Raw genomic sequence first — 19,794 nt, forward strand, 5'->3', positions numbered from 1 at the left:
CAGGTTTTAGGTGAAACACTGCATGGAGATCCTCAAACAGACAAACTGCCCAAAGAGCTGAAATATACTTCACCAAACTGAGCAAACGAGGTTCTCCCACATGTACAAATGCATCTTATGATGCAGAGTAGTAAATATAAGAATTCATTTAGTACTGAGATATTGTAGCAGGGGAAGGTAGAGATCCAAATTTCAGTTTTACTGTTTAGGATTTTTACCACAGATTTTAATAGTAGTGAACTCTGGATAAAGCTGAGCCACAACCCCATTCACTGATCAAGTCAAGTGTACTGAACATACATTAGTTTGGTATTTTGCCAGCTCTTGATAACTTAAACTAAGTTGACACATACTAGTATATGTCTACATAATTAAGAGTAAGGTAGGAAAAAAATTTACCTGTTTCTGTGTGGTCAAATATGTCTTAAATATGCAATTAAATATGATTTAGAATATAGTGCAAAGCTGAAATAGAATGTGCTTCCTGTTCAGGACTTCAAAGAAAAAGCTCAGTGTGTCTGTATGCTTATATTTGTATTTCAATGCCAAATCCTTACTTGTGGGCATCTAACATTGATTTTTTTCTCCATTTACACCATCTATACACTAAACTTTACATGGAGGTTTATATAAAATATTTATTTTACTGGATGAGTGGGTACAAAGCATGTAACCATGCGGGTGATCCCAAGAAAAAAAAGGGGAATAGAAAGATTAAGCTAAAGAGACCTGCTGGTGGGAACAAAACCAATTATACATTACCAGCAAGGACTCTGAAACATGAAGTAATTTCTTGCCTTTTACAAAATTATGTAATCTTTTAATTTAAAGCATTCATTGTAGTCCAACTATGTTCTGTACTAGTGACTTTTAAATCAGGAGGGTACAGAATGCACTCTACCGCAAGCAGGGTGAAGGTGTGGTAGAAGGAGCCAACATGTCCAAAGGAAATTTGATCCAGGTTTTGCCTCAATTCTCTGTCTCTTCCTCAGTGTTTTCCTCCATTAGAAGTTTCTCTCTTTTCTGGCAACTGTGTGAGTATTGGAAGATTCATTTTGGAGGCAGTGATCAGCTAGGGAGACACAGCTAGGCATGGACAAAGGGCAAGGGACAGCTGTGGGATAGTGGGGTGCAAGGGCTGGGGTCTACAGAACAAAACTTCTTCTAGCTGGAGGGCGTGGTCTAGGGACTAGAGGTGTATGACTGATGAAAAGTTGGTATGGGATGACACACTCCAGAAACCAGAGCACTGAGGGGCTCAGAACAAGCAGAAAGTAGCTGCGTGTAGGTTTATGTGGAAATGAGATATGGAAAATCCACTAGAATATTACATGGAAAATAAAGGCTAGCCCATTCAGAAAAGTCTGGGAAACCACAGCTATGTACTTAAGAATTTTACCTGCATAAACTGAAGAGAAGCTTCAAAGTCCTCCACAGGATACATCTTGATGCGAAAGAATTTCATTCCCATGATAAGACTGATAATGCTTTGAACTACGTACGGGCTTTGTTCTTTATGCCGCAACTCTTTTAGCTCTGCCATAAATTTCTTCTTTACAGCAGGAAATCTATGAATTCAGATTGGTTAGTTTCAAAAAGTTCAAAATCATTCTTTGAAATGTATTGTAAGGTATATAAATTGGGAAAAACCTAAAGAAGATAAAACTTAGGTTGTTTAAAAGTATCATTTTGCTCAGTATTTGAATAGATTTCTTTTAGCTTTCTTTCACTTCTAATAAACTCAGAGAAGGAAGCATACAGCCTGATCTTAGTCCTTCTAGATAACTACATATTTCAAATAATTTTATTACCATGCATCCCTTTTACATAAGAATAACAATGCCATGTGAATAACCCCTTCAAATGTTTTTCAAAAATCCATGATGGAAGATAGCTATCTTGCAAGTACATGTAATATTTTCAAAAGAAAATGTTTATACTATAACCCTGAAATTATTCAAATAGGCAGTTTGTCCCTTCAGTTTTTTCCCCTAATAGCCATTACAGTAACACTTAAGCGTTAACAACTACAATAACTTGGGGTAGAGGGCTCTCTGATAATTTTTGGTCTCCCCCACAAACCTATTGAAGGTGTCATTGGAGACAACTTCATTGTCCATACAAATGATACATGGAAAGAGTATCCAACAGGACCTCCTGCCCTTTTTGAGACAAAATGGATAGATTGTAATTGTCTTGGTGGGTGTAGCATGTAACAACCTTTTGTTATCCCCTTTGATAGACAACCAAGTGAACTGAAACAGATTAGCAGGAAGAAGCCCTTCAGTTACAGAAACATCTTAACAAGGCCCTCCAAAACTTTGACAGTCAACTTGAAGCTTTGGATCCAGATGCAACTTCTGCATTTGACCCAGACAATTTAGAGGCCCAATTTATATGATTTCCAGAATCTCAAACTGTTTTAGCCACATCGAGCCAAACTGACTGGTTTTGTAGAGCTGAAACTTGCCCTCAGCCACACCAAAGTGTCATGAGACAGAGAACATTACATCAGGGCAGGAAAATTCATCCTCTGCTTAGTTTGTGGTTTAAGCATACAATGAGATGCTATACTGGGTACATGAGATCCTGAGTTTGACTGTTTTCAGATTCAAAATTTAAGATCTGACCCACAAAATGTTTTATGTCATCTCTTCTAAGAAGGATGAAGGGTTCAGAATCAGATGCATTAAGTTCTGAGCTGAAATAGCCGCAGAGAGCCTTAACATTGTTGCTATGCAGGAGGATAGCACAGCCATTTATAGGTTTGCCCAGCTAAAGAAAAAATAACATCTACAAAAAAATGAGTTAAAATAGCTCTCTCCAGCCCTTTGGGCTTTCTACAGACGTCATTGCTGAGATAGGAAAAATAATGCTGCTGTAGTTGAGTTGAATTTATTCAGTATCAGTGGACTAGATGCAGAAAGCCTGTGATTCCCTAGAGGCCTATGTTCTAGAACATCTGGATAAATAGAAGGCCAAGGAACTGAAATGACTTATTTCTACAGAATACTTAAAGAAAGTGAGAAAATCAGAATATTCACATGCTAAGAAAGTAGACTTTGTCATATTTATGGAGGAAATAATATACTGAATTTTTCTTACTTTGCTTGAGCTAGAACACCTATTACTTCTGCATACAAATCTGCAACAATGTGCATATTCCCAGTGTTAGGACCAAGGTACCTAGCAAGACACAAGAAAGAATTCTCAGCTGAGAAAACATATTGTTTAAACCACAACTATTACAAAAATAAGGAAGTATCTTTTAAATAGAATTTTTGCATGAAAAAGAGCCTTACCCTTCTTTGTACTTAAAGTGCTTGAAAGCCAAGTTAATAACATCATTTACCAAACTGTCTATTACAGGATGAAGTGGAATCTGGAAACATAAAATAAAATATAACAAGTACACATGTGCTAGCATTACTCAGGGATACCACCCATTCAGAAATATATCAGTTAAAATAGCATGTAGCTAACAAAATAGCTAAAATGAGCCAGCCTTTCTATGTTTATTTAGTTTTGAAGATAAATGCTTTAGCTCCAAAGACATGGCAAAGTAAGGTCTGTATGAGCACAGAATGCTATGTATCATACAGGTGCAAGAAAGACTGCAGTGAAGAGGCATGCAGGATGTATTTCATTGTTTTGTTATAATCTTAAAGATGCAATCAGAAAGAAGAATCCCAAAATTCATTTGTATTGGTAATGTCCATAATTTATTAGAAAATGGATAATTTAAGAACTCCTACCTGTTTCAAAACTTCTATTAATACTAAAGAAAAAATAAAATCAATAGCCAGATCTCTTCTCTCCATTAAATAGTCCCTCTGCTGTTCATCACTGCAAAATCAAAGCAAGAAACACAATATTTTTGAGAAGTGTCATAATTCATATTATATGCCTTCTTCAATTACACAAATACAGGTAACAGGAAATTGTGTTCTACCTTTTAAACTGCAGTCCAGCATTTCAGAAAGTAATGTAGAGTTATGCTCTTAAAATCTGAGATAAGCAGACTAAAAATCTAACTTGTTACTGTGACGTTCTTTCAAATGCTTAAATATCACCTATCCATTTCTTCCCTCTTTTTTTCTTCCAGTTAAAGATCCACAACAATTTAAAAAAAACAAAACAAAAAACCAAAACCAAAAACCAAACCCAAGGAAACTTGTGTATTCTGTATTCCAACAAATGGATTAAATTTCAAATTTCTTGCTGATGACACCATTTAGACCATTCTTAATTACACTTTGGAGGCAAATGTACCACTGTGCTATCAAATTCATATTTAGACTTGTCATGAATTTTGACAACTGCCTTAAAAGTACCAGTGGAGAATTCACAACCAAACTGTATTATCCCTTAAAAACTGTTGCAATGTTATTTTTTTAACTTTGGCAACACTTGTCAAACTTTTCAAACACATTTCTTGTACAGAACAACACAAAGGAGTAAAAGTCTAAGGTGAATAGCTTCCAATTAAAATACCAAAAAACCACCTATTTCAATCAACTGATTAAATTTTCGAAGTGTACTGAAAAGACAACATGCAATATACAGTACTTTTTGTAAAATTAAACATTAAAAAACCAGTTCTGCTGCCCACTTGAAGCATTCAACATGATTCCAGTGAGATTTTTGTGTAGATTTGGCATAATTCCTATAAACATTTAGAGTTTTAGTGATTTCAATTGTACTTATGTGTTTGTAATAAAACAGGCATTTGAGAGTACAACTTGATCAGTGATGAAGCAACTCATTTGCATTTTGGTTTCCTTTGGTTTTACATTAACTGGAGAAAGGACTCGTTATACATTCCTTATGTAACACCACCAATTGACAGAGTGGTCTTGTTTCACTGCTAAACTGACTTTCAGCAAAATTTTGGGTGGAGTTCCTGAAGACAGTTATTTATGAGCAGGTAGTCGTGGAACAAGTTGGGAGAAAGAAGCAATTCAAGGCAAGGATTCATCTCACCCAAAAGCAGACATCTTATCAATGAACTGAGTCTTCATACTGCCCACTTCTACTTCCATAAGAAGTTTAATTCAGGTTAATTTCTACCTTGGTATTTAAACCTAGCCCCCACCCCTTTGTTCCAGCAACTACTGCCTTTTGTAGGTACTGGGTTATAATAAAATACCAATGTGAAGAATTGCCTATGCATTTCTGAACACCAGGTCTGACAGTGTTGATTCTCCTGCTGTTTCATTGGAGCATGTAAATGTAGTACTGAAGCATTCAGAAAAACCTCAGAGTTTGAAGAATATACCTGAACCACACTGCCAGACCTCAATATAACCAAGGTCAGTTTGCTGCCTTATCACTGAGAAACTACCGACATCATTATTTTTGTGTGTTTGTTATTTTTAAGAAGTATGTTGCTAAAACTCTCTGACTGATTCTCAAGTTTTCAGATTGAGGGTAGGTATATGTAAATTTTTTATAGGTAAGAAGAATGCTATATAAGAAAATTTCTTCCAAGTGGCACAGAATTATTGCTCAATCACTTGAGTAAATACAGTTTATATAAACTGGTATTTAAATATGAAAGCATCCAAAATATCTGTAAGGCAATTACAACAGCACTGTTATGTTTGAACTATGAGGAGCATAATGTGAAAGACACAATTATTCCATCCATCAAGAAGCCAAGAGAAGGAGTTCCAGGAACAAGCAGAAAAATGATACAATTTTCAAGCAACTGTTACCTCACAAAAGCTGATGGTGAAATGTAACACGCTTAACCTTAGAATTTATCAATTACACATATTCAAAATCATACCTTTTGGATTTAGTGCTTGTTCTTGGTCTGTACTCATGAGATTCGTCTTCTATGCCATTCTGCCTTTTATACCAATCAAACAAAGTGCGCAGGATAGAGGGTAGACAATATTCTGAAAGTGAGCTCATTGAGCTTATAACCTGCAGGGAAAACACAACGAATCAACAAATGAAATGCTGTTCAAGTTTTCTCTCCTCCTTAAAAAGAGTACTAATCCAATGGTTCTTTCTTGTTTTCATCCATTTTTTGAGAACTATGGTACAAGCAGTGACTTAATGTTCTGCATTTCCTGTCTTTAAAAGATGTGTGGACCTGGCATATAGGAACACGGTTTAGTGTTTAGAGCTGGCAGTGTTGGGTTTGTGGTTGAACTTGATGATATCAAAAGTCTTTTCCAACCTAAATGAATCTATGGTTCTATTAAACACAAACAGAAATGCAACACCAAGTGTATGTTGATAGAGTCGTTATATTGATGCATTTAATGCATTAAAATGCATTAAAATCATGTTTAACATCTTTCAACATGCCAGAAAATCATCTAGTTCTTCAAGCAGGTTATTTTGATTTGTCACACAACCTTGATTTGAGTTCAAACTGATTGTAAAGAAAGAAAAAGTAATGAATAAGAGGTACTCTCTCCAGAGATTACAGATGACTGCTGGACACTCCCCTTGAAACTCCGAATATATTGAGAAACACCACAAGTTCTGCAATAATTTTAATCAATGGATGTATCTTACTCATAGGCTCCCACACCTGAAAACCTAGAAAAAAACCTGAAAACTTCTCTTTTATATATAGGAAAATGTTTAGAGTTTATTGTATCTTTATGGGCACAAATAAAACATTGTTTAGAATTATTCCTTAAAGGTTACTGATTAAGCAGCTCTAGTGACATACTGGATAAGAAGATTACTGCTCACTCAGTATTAACTGTGTCACCAATTACAGAAATGTTAATGAGCATGTTGGCCTGAACTGTGACTTTAACATTCTACTATAGGAAACCATAAACCCCCATTATTATACAAGAGGATAATACACGTATTGCAACTGAATGTTCACAGCTACAGCATTTGTGCACATTCTAAGAAAATAAAAACCAACTATTTAAAATAGGGAAGAAATTAGTGATCTGGAGATTTTTGACCACCTCAAGATCATGCAGGGCTTGATCCTGCGAAGTGCTAAGTATCAGGAGTGAAGAGCTGAAGTGTGTACTACATGCTAAGTACACTGATTATGTAATTAACTGTCAGGTTTATCCACCTGCTTAAACCAGCACATTTCAATGCTTGTGGAAAAACAATAGGGTTTAATGTCTCATGTAACACCAAACTTGTGTGAATGCTGTGACTAAGACAAGAGCAAAATTGGCAGAGCAAGCATTGCCAAAAATTACTATAGCCTTAACTGAGAACTTTTGTGGATCACAATCAGTCTAGATGAGTAACTCTGAATCTCTTTTGTAGTTTTTCAGCCTCAGGATTTAACTAATTCACAGTAACATTGTGGACTAAAGTTAATGAGACAATTTGAGGCGAATTACTCAGGTATTATGGCCTAAAATTAAACATGCTGCATTAGAAAGATATAACAACTGCCCCTGATAAATTAAAAGATTCCATAAAAGTAGTATTTTAGGAAAACTTTCTATCTAGTCTTTGCAATAGATTTTGTGACCTGGAATATGAAACAAGTTGCTATGGAAGACATCATGAAGCAGCTGCTTGCAGCAGTGACAGGAGGCCTTTCATAAAGAATTACTATAGAACTTCAGGCTCAATTATACCAAAGCCTTCTAGTGTTAAGGCTTCAGATGAATACTCAGAAAAAATCAATCACCTGGTGTCGGGGCAAACCATACACTACCAATTCACTTCTCACCCATTTTTACAAAACTTTTCATGAAGTTAGCACAACACTGCTTGTTAATGATGAAATACAATGAATATGAGTTTCCTAGGGAAGACCAGAAAAGAATCATAAAATCACAGAATGGTTTGGGTTGGAAGGGACCTTAAAGGTCATCTAGTTCCAACCTGCCTAACATTGGCAGGGACACCTTCCACTAGACCAGGCTGATCAAAGCCTCAACCAAGCTGGCTTTGAATATCTAGGGATGTGGCATCTACAGCTTCTCTGGACAACCTGCTCCAGCCCCACAGTAAAAAAATATCCTCCTCTAGTTACTAAATATTTACCCTCTTTTAGTTTAAAACCCTTAGCCTTTGTCATATGTTACAGTCCATACTAAAAAGTCTGTCCTCAAATAGACCTAAATATCTTTTCAGAAATGGCAGTAGCTGGCTATAAATGAAAAGTTGTTTCAATCAGGTCTTTCTTCATGTTTGCTGATATACTTATCACAGCTGTTCTCTAAATCCCACCTAAACAATTTCACCAGAAAAAGTCAAAGTGATTCCTGTTAAATCTTCCCATGCCATACTTTCTCTGCTGAATTTACAGTGTCTGTCTTCATTTGGGATAAAAGGTCAATATAGCTTTTTTATATTTTCTTTTTTTTTTTTTTTTTAATCTTTCTGTCATTGCACTTTTAAGACAGGAAGGAAGGGTGGACTGGGAAAAGACCTGGCTCTCAGGGAACAGGAAGGGAGGGAAGTCTAGCCAGCATGCCGGTTACTCAACCCTTTCATTTACTGGAAGTAAGTCCAGGAGTGAGATGAATTCTAGCTCTGTGCTGCTCCTGAAAGGGAGTGCACAGATGTACAAATATGTCCTTGTTGGACAAATGATCATATTCTTCCATCATAAATGAACTACCTACTGTATAGCTTAAGGATAAGAAAGCTGCACAAGCAGGGAGCTGTTCAAAACCTGTGTTCACAGAGCATTAAATATACTTTATGTAAATGTTTAATATTTATTTTGGAGTAAAATATAAGAGTAAATTTAATGAAATTCTGCTCAGACAGCTCACTATAATTTATATACTTTCATAAAAGTTTTGATATATTATCAAAATTCAAATATATGAAATGTTTCCACTAACAGAAAATTGATATGATTACCTTTTTTATTTCACTAATGAATTTATATGTGCTCTAACACCAAATATATTCAAAACTGCACCCAATTTCCAACAGTATCATTAACTTTTTGGCCCTGCATTCTTTTTCACGTGTATCAATATATATGTTGAATGGGCATTTTATGGCCATTTTAATAAAGCAGAATTGTAGCACTTCATTTTTGCAGTCTTGGTTTATTTCTTGTGACTTTATTTTCTGCAGAGTGTCTGCATATTTTATCTTCAAATTGTTGTGCAGATTCAAAATAATGGACAAGCACAAGTAAAGTTTTACACTTGCTATCAACACTGCTGAATGCATTTGTGATTTCATTCAAATCTTTGTTCTAAGCTTTTTTGTGGACCGTGCTGTGAAGTTAAATCTCCCTGGAAATGGTTAAAACTGATAACTATTCAAATTGAACTCACTAGTTTTCGTTAATGGCCTTGGCTTTGTGAGGCAAAAGAAAGCAGAACTTTTTAGTACCATAATTTTGTGGATGGGTAATTTCAGCTAGTATGCTTAAACACTACGGATGTTTATAGCTTATTTTACTGCCAGCATAACAGTTTACATGAAAACCCATTTATTTTTAGTGGACAGCAAATTCAGTTCTGAAGGTGTTACCTTTAATTTTGCCTTCAGATGTACTTCTTTACACACTGCTTTACACAATGAACCCCATCTCTGACCAGGAGCCAAAGGTTATTTTATGACCCCATGACCACCATTTCTTATACTTTCCCTACCTTGTGCCTTTTTCTGGTGATGAAGGACAATGTGTAAAACTCAGGGAAAGGGAAAACACAAAAGCAGCCAGCTGCAGTGCTGCTTCAATGACAATGATATCAGTATTCACTAACTACATCTAAAAATAATATTGGATAGAAATAATTATCAGCACATCATTAATCATGTTAAGGCTGTTATGAAAAAGGACACTTTATCACAGTATGCTGCTTAGTGCCTTATTTATTTATTGCATTTTCCACTTTTTTATTACTGTTATTATTTATTTTAGTCTCCTTTTTTTACCATGGCTAATTTTTTTTTGGTTTCCTCTCCTTAAAGTATATAAAAGATTAAATGTTTTCGCTTTCCAATCTGTAGTCTCCAATGCAGTGCACTTCAAAGAAGACAGCAGTAAAACTGTAAGAATAAGCTTTTGTGCAGTTTATGCTGAAACAGGCTTCTCCGACAGATAGCTTCATATGAAAACTAAGCCTTCCTGTTAAATTTTCACTTCCATGGCCAAAACATTACATTCATTTTGTATTTTTATATGGAAAACAGTCTGCAGCTCAGTCCAAGATTACACAGTGCCCTTCTTCTGCCTCCAGGCCTCCAGTGTTGTCAGTTCATGGAACATTTATACACCGTGGTAAGAACAAACGATACATTAGTAGAGGCTGAGAAAAGGGTAATAAAAATGTTTCCTTAGGTGAGGATCACCCTCTTGGAGAATTATGGGTTTTTGCTAGCTTTTGATCTTTTCATGTACTGCAACTTTATGGTTTCCTGTAATAGGAAGTTTAAGTCATAGTTCACGAGTACAATGTTTAATAACATTTCTGTAACTGAGGACACAGAGCATGCTAATGCTGGAGCTGTAATGCTCTTTGCCAATAGCCAACTAGAGTTATCTAATCAAGGACTTTCAAAACATGATTTTAAATATGCTATGAAAAAAACCTACATAATTTCCTGCATATATTTTCTTTATACACATGCACACCTAGAAAGGACAACACAGTCAGTGTAAGGAATGCAGTTTGTTAGCCAATGGTGAGACATTCGGCAAGTCGGGATAAGTATCATCATTTCATACATTACTCAAGATCCTATTATTTTTTCGAGGAGGGTGATGCAATTGGCAGCCAGACAAGCTGTCTGCCTAAGAGGAGACACTTACTACACCTTTGTGGAGAGAAACAGCCCTGGCCCAGTCAGGTTTCCAGACGTTGGATCGATCACCACCATCATGACCAATGCTCCTAAAATGGTCTAAGAATGGGCAGGAAAAAAGTGCTGGTTCTCAGGGAGCCAGAGATAGAACTATTCAGGGGTAAGCAATGCTTTCATAGACATCTGAAATGGTTTGGGGGTTTCAGTGTTAAACTTGATGCTGATTACTTTGGGTAGCCAAAGTGCCATTCTGCTCATTGTTAAGTTACTTCTTGGGATGTTTTTTTTTTCCCACCTCTGAAGCTGACTTGCAAAAAAGCAAGTTTTAAATCAGGTAATGCCTTATTTTTGCTGCTTTTGCTGAGCTCAGTCTTCTAATGGTAAATTAGTTGCTTTAAAGTAACTAGTGACCTACTCACTTCAGCATTACTTATCAATTTCACTTAAATTGAATAGAGATAATTTTGATCATGTCAAAAGAAAGAAAATTAGATTCCTTTGACTGTCTGTCACTTATATGCCCTAAAACTGAAAGTAAAATACATTAGGCACTTCTTGAAGAAGTTTGTTTGTGGGGATTCTCCTCGTTCCCCCCTACATTTCTGTAGTAAAAATATCAGGAATGTCATGGCTGGCATTTTTTGGTTTTTTTTCTAAATGACTTAATGGGTTTCAGAAATAAACACAAAACTTTTCTGCACCCTAATTGGACAAGGGAAGTAAGGGATTACCAACCTGGTCTTTCCTCATCCCATAAACGCTTTAAATACTTGAGTTAACTTCAAAAATAAAGTTTAAGTGTGGTTTGACTTAAAACACATGCCTTCTTACTTGGGTTGTCATACCATGTCATATCAAGATCTTCAGAACTTCCCAGGCAGACCACACCTTCATTTTATTATCCATACTTTCATGACAATTTTATAATACTATCATCTGCAAAACACCTTATAATGCAATGTACTCCCATAACCTAGTGAGTGAAACATGCCAGGTAAAGAAAGACTTTTTGCTTGTCTTCCTGTCTCTAGCTCAGTTTTATCAAATCTGTATTGTGCACTATAAAATTTTGAATGCAAACTCTCTGAATACAATTAAAACTATTCTATGATTGTATGGATTTAGCCAAACTAAAATAATTTTGGTAAGTATGAACCATGTTCTTGAAAATGGGCTCCTAAGCCAGGTTCTGGTCCCATCTGCTGATCACAGGCCTGCATCAATCCCACGAGCACCAGAACATCTCAAAATGAAAATGCTATTTAAGTAGAAAACAATGTGAAATCTGCAAAGGGAAACATTGCCAGCAACCCGGCCTGAGGTTGACAAATTCTGAAAACTTCAGCTTAATTAGTTTGTTTTAAAAATTTCAAGCACCTGAAAGCAGTGACAAGACATCTAAGTCAATCTCACCACTGTACTTTTCTACCAACTCTGCACATTGCTAGGACTTCAGATATCTGGATAGAAAGATATATGAATGACATATATAATAAAATTCACCTTGGTGTTTGATCCGCATCTGTTTTTTTTGGGTTTTTTTGTTTTTTTTTTTTCTCCCTGCATTCAGAGTAAATTGCTATAGCAGTAAACACACAGTTGTTTCACTCTAGGAAGCTTTTGCTATTCTCATTAAATGATCTTGACTTAATTACTCAATTTTACAATTTTAGCAATTACTAGGAGAAGTATCAGTCTTCCAATTCTTCCTTTTAAAGGGCCAAACCAAAAATTTCCTAAACCATAAACATTTAATTAAATCATGGCCACCCTTTATGAGTTTGCTTCATACACTGCAGGAACAGTATCACAAGGTTTGCATCTGGATGGCTTAATTTGATTTACTTTCCCAGTTGAGTGTAACATTCTTCCCACAGGAAGGAAAAGAATATGTATATAAAATTAATCCTGACAATTGAACTTATACTTAATTTTAAACACAACAGGTTGGCTCAGCCTATTTGAAGGGCAACACACACGTAAGTCATGCTGAGTCACAGCTACCGAAGCAAACCAGACTGCTGAGACTGATGGCAACAACCATGATTCTACAGGCCCTCATATAAAACTATAAAACAAACCTCATAAAAGAAAGATTGGGAGCCACACATTTGTTTCAAAAACCACACAATTTGAAAAGATACAAATTTTGCTTCAAGATCCCCATCAGGGGAAACAGACATGAAACAACATATGTGCCTAATACGCTATAAAAGGAACAAGCTCTATGGCAAAATATTGACCTTGGAAACAAAGGAAAAATTCTCCCACTTTATATCCAAGAATGGTTAGGCAAGTACTTATCATTCTACCCTAAGAACAAAAAGAAATTTTACTTTTGCAGTATGCAACAACAGTAAAAGGACTATAGAAAGCCTTTCAATGCACTTCTCTTTTAGCCTGAGGAATGGAAATAATGTAATTGCAAGTGTCTTACTTGATCAAACTGGGGATCTTCTCCTCGTTGCAGAGATTTGGTCAGTGGCTTCTCCTGAAAGAAAATATATTAAATATGCATTACTTAAGATCAATACTATCATATTCTACTATTATTTTTCTGTTAGATTTTTTACTCACATAATGTGCCTCCTGATCTGATCCTGGAAATACCAGGACAGCTGCTGCATATGCAAAGGAGACCTCTGCATATGTATCAGTCAACACTGACAGACTGTCTTAGTCTGTCTTAGAGTGATTTTAGTGTCTTTTCATGAAAGAGAAGGATTGGCCATTCATTACATCAGAGTTTGTGCTCACACCAATGATAAATCCTTACAACATCCTAAAAAGCACCTAGCGTTTCCTCTAATACATAACTGAGGGGCTCTATTTAGGAGAAAAGGAGAGTCAGAGGTGACCTTATCACTCTCCAAAACTTCCTGGAAGGTGGTTTTAGTCAGGTGGGGGTTGGTCTCTTTCAGCAGGCAGTGACAGAACCAGAGGACACAGTCTCAAGCTGCACCAAGGGAAATACAGGTTGGATATTAGGAAAAAATTTTATATGGAAAGATGATAAATTACTGGAATGGTCTGCCCGGGGACGTGGGTAGAGTCAACATCCCTGAATGTGTTTAAAAAAAGACTGGATACGGCACTTGGTGCCATGGTTTAGTTGAGGTGTTAGGGCATGGGTTAGACTTGATAATCTTGAAGGTCTCTTTCAACCTTGTGATTCTGTGATTCTGTTACATGATGTACCTTCTTGTTATAAACTACATGCAATACAAACATGTCCATAGATATAATGCATCACGCAGGGCATGCTGAAAGAAAGGTGGTCTTAGAAGAATCAAAGACCATAGAGTTAATTTTTAAGGAAGACAATCGTGGGGGAAATTATTACTCAAAGAATTTTAGAAGATATTTTTTGAATAGAAGCAAATTTTCAGGTCATATTCTCAGAGTAACTGGAAAAGCCAAGGAGAACTGTCCAACTCAGAGAAACCATGTGTGAACACCCATTCACCTGCATAGCTTCTTTGTCAAGCAGGCTGAAGTACTGAGACATGGGAAAGTACACAGGCCAATATTCTAGATGCATACAACAGTATACAAAACATGAATCTCCTACGCCACAATGAAAATAAACAACATGAGGGCAGATGACATTCTGAAAAACACATCACTTGTCACCATCACAATTCTGCTGTGAATTACACTACTGTTTCTGGTGTCTGCAATGTGCCAGTGCCTTATTCTTCTATAAATCATGACTCTTTCTTCTCCTACAGCTGCAAGACTGGGACTCTCCCACCAGCTCAGAATGAGATTTTGTGTTCAGCTTTCAACAAACTATTACACTCATCAGCATCTGTTAATGTAGCAGGCAAAATACCATCCCTGCCAGGGGATATTAGAATAAAATAAAGAAATCTGTAAAGCTGATGAGATAAGGAAATGGAGAGACTTGAGTTGGACCAAAGATTTCTATTATTTCATGGTTTTTTTCAGAAGCAAATGTTGCCTGGTATAATCTGCTGACTGATTTTGAAATTAATTATGCTGATCCACTTGTAATGCCAGCTGGCAAGGAGGCCAACTGTGGGGTGACTGCAGTATCCCCTGACTACCTAGCAAAAACAAAAATCAACAAAATGTTTTCTACTGAGTCACTGATTTACCCAGAACAGCCATGAGTATTTTTCATTGTTTTCTCCAATATCTAAAGTGACTTCTCCAGGTTACATTATGGGCATAACAGCTACTAATTACAACTTTATGACAGATTATTGGTGATGAACATCTGCAGGAAAAAACCTTGTAATCCTGAGAAAAATACAGGATATCACCCCACCCACAGTCCTCCTCCTCAATCAGTAAGTCGGTGTTACCCTGCCTAGTTGTGTCTCACAGGAGGACAATGCTTCTTTTGTCTATTGCTGCTCACTGAAAAGGACAGCAGATAAACTGTCAAAAGTAGTGTTCAACTTATTTGAAAGGAAGAGGATTCTTAAGTTTTCATGGGTCCTGGACAAATCAACACATTAAGAATTACTGCCATTTAGGGAAAAAAAAAATCAACATCCCCTTTATTTGTCTTTTTAGTAATGAGATTTCTGATTCTGTTACAGAAGACTTGTGTTACCACAGAGAAACGTTTTAATGTCTGTTGCAACTAAAAGGGCTTCAGCATGCAGAAGCTTTGTGTTTCCATGACGAACACTGCAGTACTTGGCTTTCAGAGAACAGAGTTTCAGGCAGAAATGAGGTGTGGGATTCCTCATCACATGCTGTCTGTAAAGGGAACGCAATTAAACAAAAAAACCCATACTCAGGGAACCCCAGCCAGGAACTGCAATCCTGAAAATGTCCTCATCACCTGTAACCTATATGGGGAAGCACATACACTTCCCAGATACTTTAGGTTCTGATGATGACATTCCCCAGGGGATGCACCCCTGAGCTAAAGAAGATGCCTCCATTTGACAGTGCAATACAATCCATCACACACCCTCCTGCAGGTGCTACATCAGCGCTTCCCCAGCCATGGTGCACTGACCTAAAGAAGCCGTTCACAGGCCATGCAGCAGCCTTGGTCACAGCAGAAGGCAGCTGGGATGGAGAATGGCCAAAAGCCAGGAAGGCTTCTGCTGCCATAACTTCTATATGTCTCCAGTTTAGGGCTTCAGTTGAGGCCTTTTTCCTCCCTTCATCCCATCCTGCACCTACGGCTGTTCCCGCTGTTCCCTTCCCCTCACACTCTTGCCAGGCAGCAGCTGCTGCAGCTGTCTCTGCCTCTTCATCATGCCCCTGTTTGGGTTGCTGCTGCTGCTGCTTCTTCCTTGACTCTTTCCAAGGACAGTTCTGCCACTTCTGCTGCCTGCAGCCAATGTGTCAGGACCCAACCTGATCCCGTGGAGGGAGACAAGAGTCTTTGCACACACCCTCCTAGTTCTGGGAGTGGGGTGCCGTGAAGACAAGAGATCCCGTGGAGACAAGAGTCTTTGCACACACCCTCCTAGTTCTGGGAGTGGGGTGCCCACACCAGAGCCACTCATTGTACCCCTGCAGCGAATGGCAACAGCCATATAATACTGTATGTGAGGTTTGGAGGTTTGAGACAACTCAGCGTAGAATTATTACTGCTTATTACTAATGCTGAGTGCTGAATAGATAAAGAACTGAAGGAAGATGAAAGGCCAGATAGAAATGTGTTTGGGGTTTTGTTGTCTAAGCACTCCTAAAACATAAAAACATGAATATATTCATGATTAGAGTAACAACTGACCATGTCAGAGAGACATTACTGAGTAAATTCAAAGGCAACTCAATTATATGCAGGTACTTCAAGTGTCCTTTGAAAACAGTAATTTTTCTTTATGCAATAGATAATTTCTTTTCATCTACTTGCCGATTCTATCTGCTTAGTTCTAATATCCTTACATATCTCACCATTTCATTTTATGCAGTATTTTCAACACTTGCTATGGCAGATATATAAAAAACAGATTTGTACTCATGGTAGGTGTCTTCACTGCATACTACATGTTCAGGACTTGCAAAGAAAGGTTAAAATGCAATAATAATATGAAACTGCCTCTAGGCAATGGATTCTATAGTAGTCTATTTAACCTGGAGATACACTTAATTAGTTTTCAAAAAATCCTAAAACTGTTTTCTAGCCTTATGGTACAATTTTACTTCAATTCATTTTCTTCCTCACCCAACTCAGGAAGCTGACTTATTTGAGTCTCTGTCGATATACTACATTCTACAAAAATGTCCTCCAAATCTTATATGAATAACTCGTCTGAATTTGGAGCCAAAGCCTACAACAACAAAATATGAATAAAGAAAGTTTTGATTAATATGGAAGGGCCATAACTTACTAAACTATCAAAAACCACCAGAAAATTTCAAAGGAATGGATTCTCAATAGTAACATTTCAACTTTTAATCACTAAACTAAACATCCTTTTTACTTGTTTGAAGTGTTGCCTTCAATTGCATACTCTGTATTTATTCACGCTGGTAACTCCCATGATATAAACATGTTAGAGATAAGTAGTAAAGGCAATTTAATATTTGAAACCATTGTTTCTCAATAAAAACAGCTAAATGTTTTGTGTCACCAATGCCTACAAAACAAAATGCTCAACTAAAACTTAACTTCCTTCCTCTCTCTCATTTCTCTTGGGAAAATATAAATCAAATCCAAAAAAACAGAATATGTTAAATATGAAATGGAAAATGCATATTTTATAATATTTGCATGCATCAACTAAATATAATATTTAAAAATTACCTAAAAAACAACATATCATCCAAGCTCTCTATTCACACAGGCACAGTAAACATTTCTCCAAAGACTGTCAGTGACTTTTAATGGTTAATATATTAAGGCTTTTTCAGGGCTGCTACACAAATATAATTGGGTAAATTTACACAGGAATAGCCACCTGTCACAGAACTGAGTGTTCAGGGAAACATAAAAACAAAAGGATGCTGTATTGCCTATTAAGCTTCACTATGTCACCATGTTATAATGACATATAATGCCCCTTAAAGCTATTTCTAATCTCAGCAACCATTAGGCCTGTTTTTCCTACTGAACTGTGACAGGCTACTGTGTTACTGATTGAGATAAAACCCCTTTTTTTTCTTCCTAAAAGCATGGTGAAAGGATATTTTTACACAAATTTCAACTTTTGCACTGCACACTAAAAAGCAGACACACTCTACTGAGTGCTCTTCTGGGGTGGAAGGAGTAGACACAGAACACATTCAACCACTACAGCTACAATATATGTAAAATACATGTAAGCACAATCTTAAGAGCCCAAAAATCCCCAAGTGTGATTCTTTCTTCTTATGATGAATCAGCCCATCAGACCCCTCTTCCCCAAGTGAACATCTCTGTCTTATATACTTTTCAGTAGGAAAGAGAACTGGTGTTTGTAGGAAAAGGTCTGCTCCCAAACATGCCTTTTTTTTTTTTTCACCTTGATTATTTTGTACGTACAAAACCAGGAAAAGGCATCACTGTCAGTCCTGTACTCATGTGATGGGTAACCCATGTCCTCCATTCCAGCTGCGTGCTCCTGCTTTCTCCCTCCCAGAATGGATCTGTGCTGATCCTGCACTGAGCAGGTCCATGAAGCTGAACTTGTGAGTATTTATTTCTGGTGGGCCTTTTCAAAATTGGATATGGAACAGTCTGTGGCCACACAAAAAAGAGCTCTGGTATAGAAAATAGCTCTGAACTTCTCAGGAAGTTATTTTGGTCACTTATATATCTTTTTACTATTTGGGAAGCCTCACCACCACCCCAAGGAGTCTAATTAATTTATACCTAAGCAACTGAGAGAGCCAAGCTTTTTGACTAAAAAGGATAATCTATTTACTCTGATAGTCTCCCAACTGTCTCCCACCTGCAATTTCAACGAAACAGGCAAATTAGTGTCCTGTTTTCATTAACCATTCTTTGCAAATCAGCAGGTCCTCATATATAAACACATAAACTGCCTGTTCAGGGGATGACAACAGAATCTTTGACTTCTCTTAGCATCAATTAGCTGCTAGACACTTCTTTTAAGAAACTGTCAGTGACCACGGTACACAGAGAGCAAAATAAAGGAGATTTCCCTCATTAAGCTTTGAAATTCTAAGCATACAGCAACTGGAAATTCTAAAGGCAAACATAATAAAGAAGATAAAATAATACAGCTTCAAGAAAACATCACAACTTTGCATAAGACAAATTTACGGATACACAAAATTTTAACAAAACTGTAATGGTCTTCATTTAACTGTTGAAAATTGAGTAAAAAAGCAATACTAATTGTGGTACTTCATATGGTGGAAATAAGCATATTTCACGTGGCCATGAAATATATTTAAAAATATGCTACATCTCAAAAAAAAATTACTTTACAAGATCAAGTCAAAAACCTACTTGTCATTACAGTCATTACAGCACAAAAATAATGAAAGGTGTATGTTTAAAAGACAAGCTCAGTATTACTGAGCCTATTCTTTCTTCATGTAATTGCTTTGGGGTTTTTTTGTAATAGCTCTTCTGTTTTGCTCATGTGGAAAAGGATGTGCCTGTACTGCTGAATATAAAAATTCAGGAAAACATCAGTTCAGCTTCAAATACAGGTTTTCACTCCCTGGCTTTGACTCTTTGGCATAGTCATGCACTGTTCTCATTTGATGATAGACTATGTCATCACATCAGGTATTGCAGGCTAATTTTTGTCTGATTACCACATTCTCTGCAAAAGGCATCTTTTACCTAGGCTGTCTACCAAGAAAACTAAAGCATGGACACACAAATTTTGGTCATGTGAATGTTTAGTCTGAAGTAACTAATATGCCAGAAAAAAAAGGCCATACAGGTTAAAAAATACCAAATTGATTTTCATAAATGATACTCTACAGAAGTAAATTTCAAGCATCTTGAATAAAGAAGCAAACCCACTGAACTAGAGATTGCTATTTGATGCAAAGTACAAAAATTAGCACTGCTACTTTCCCAAGATAACACAGAATGTAAAAATAAAAAGCAACTCCCAACAAACAAAACCTATTTTCTTTCACTAGCCTTTAGCAAGCAACTGA

At 36.7% G+C, this 19,794-nt stretch overlaps 1 protein-coding gene across 14 annotated transcripts in view; it reads right to left on the reverse strand.

The window, feature by feature from the left end:
- FRY (FRY microtubule binding protein) overlaps positions 1-19,794 on the reverse strand; it is a 227,915-nt gene that overhangs the window by 101,613 nt on the left and 106,508 nt on the right. For all 14 annotated transcript variants that reach the window (XM_039718372.1, XM_039718370.1, XM_039718373.1 and 11 more), the window contains 6 exons: positions 13,169-13,222; positions 5,792-5,931; positions 3,756-3,846; positions 3,303-3,382; positions 3,106-3,186; positions 1,400-1,568 (listed from right to left, as the gene is read on the reverse strand). In XM_039718372.1, the coding sequence (XP_039574306.1) occupies positions 1,400-1,568; positions 3,106-3,186; positions 3,303-3,382; positions 3,756-3,846; positions 5,792-5,931; positions 13,169-13,222 (615 nt within the window). The remainder of the gene's footprint in view (positions 1-1,399; positions 1,569-3,105; positions 3,187-3,302; positions 3,383-3,755; positions 3,847-5,791; positions 5,932-13,168; positions 13,223-19,794) is intronic.

Source organism: Passer montanus, unplaced genomic scaffold (assembly GCF_014805655.1).
Source record: "Passer montanus isolate IOZ18808 unplaced genomic scaffold, ASM1480565v1 scaffold4, whole genome shotgun sequence".
NCBI lineage: Eukaryota > Metazoa > Chordata > Aves > Passeriformes > Passeridae > Passer > Passer montanus.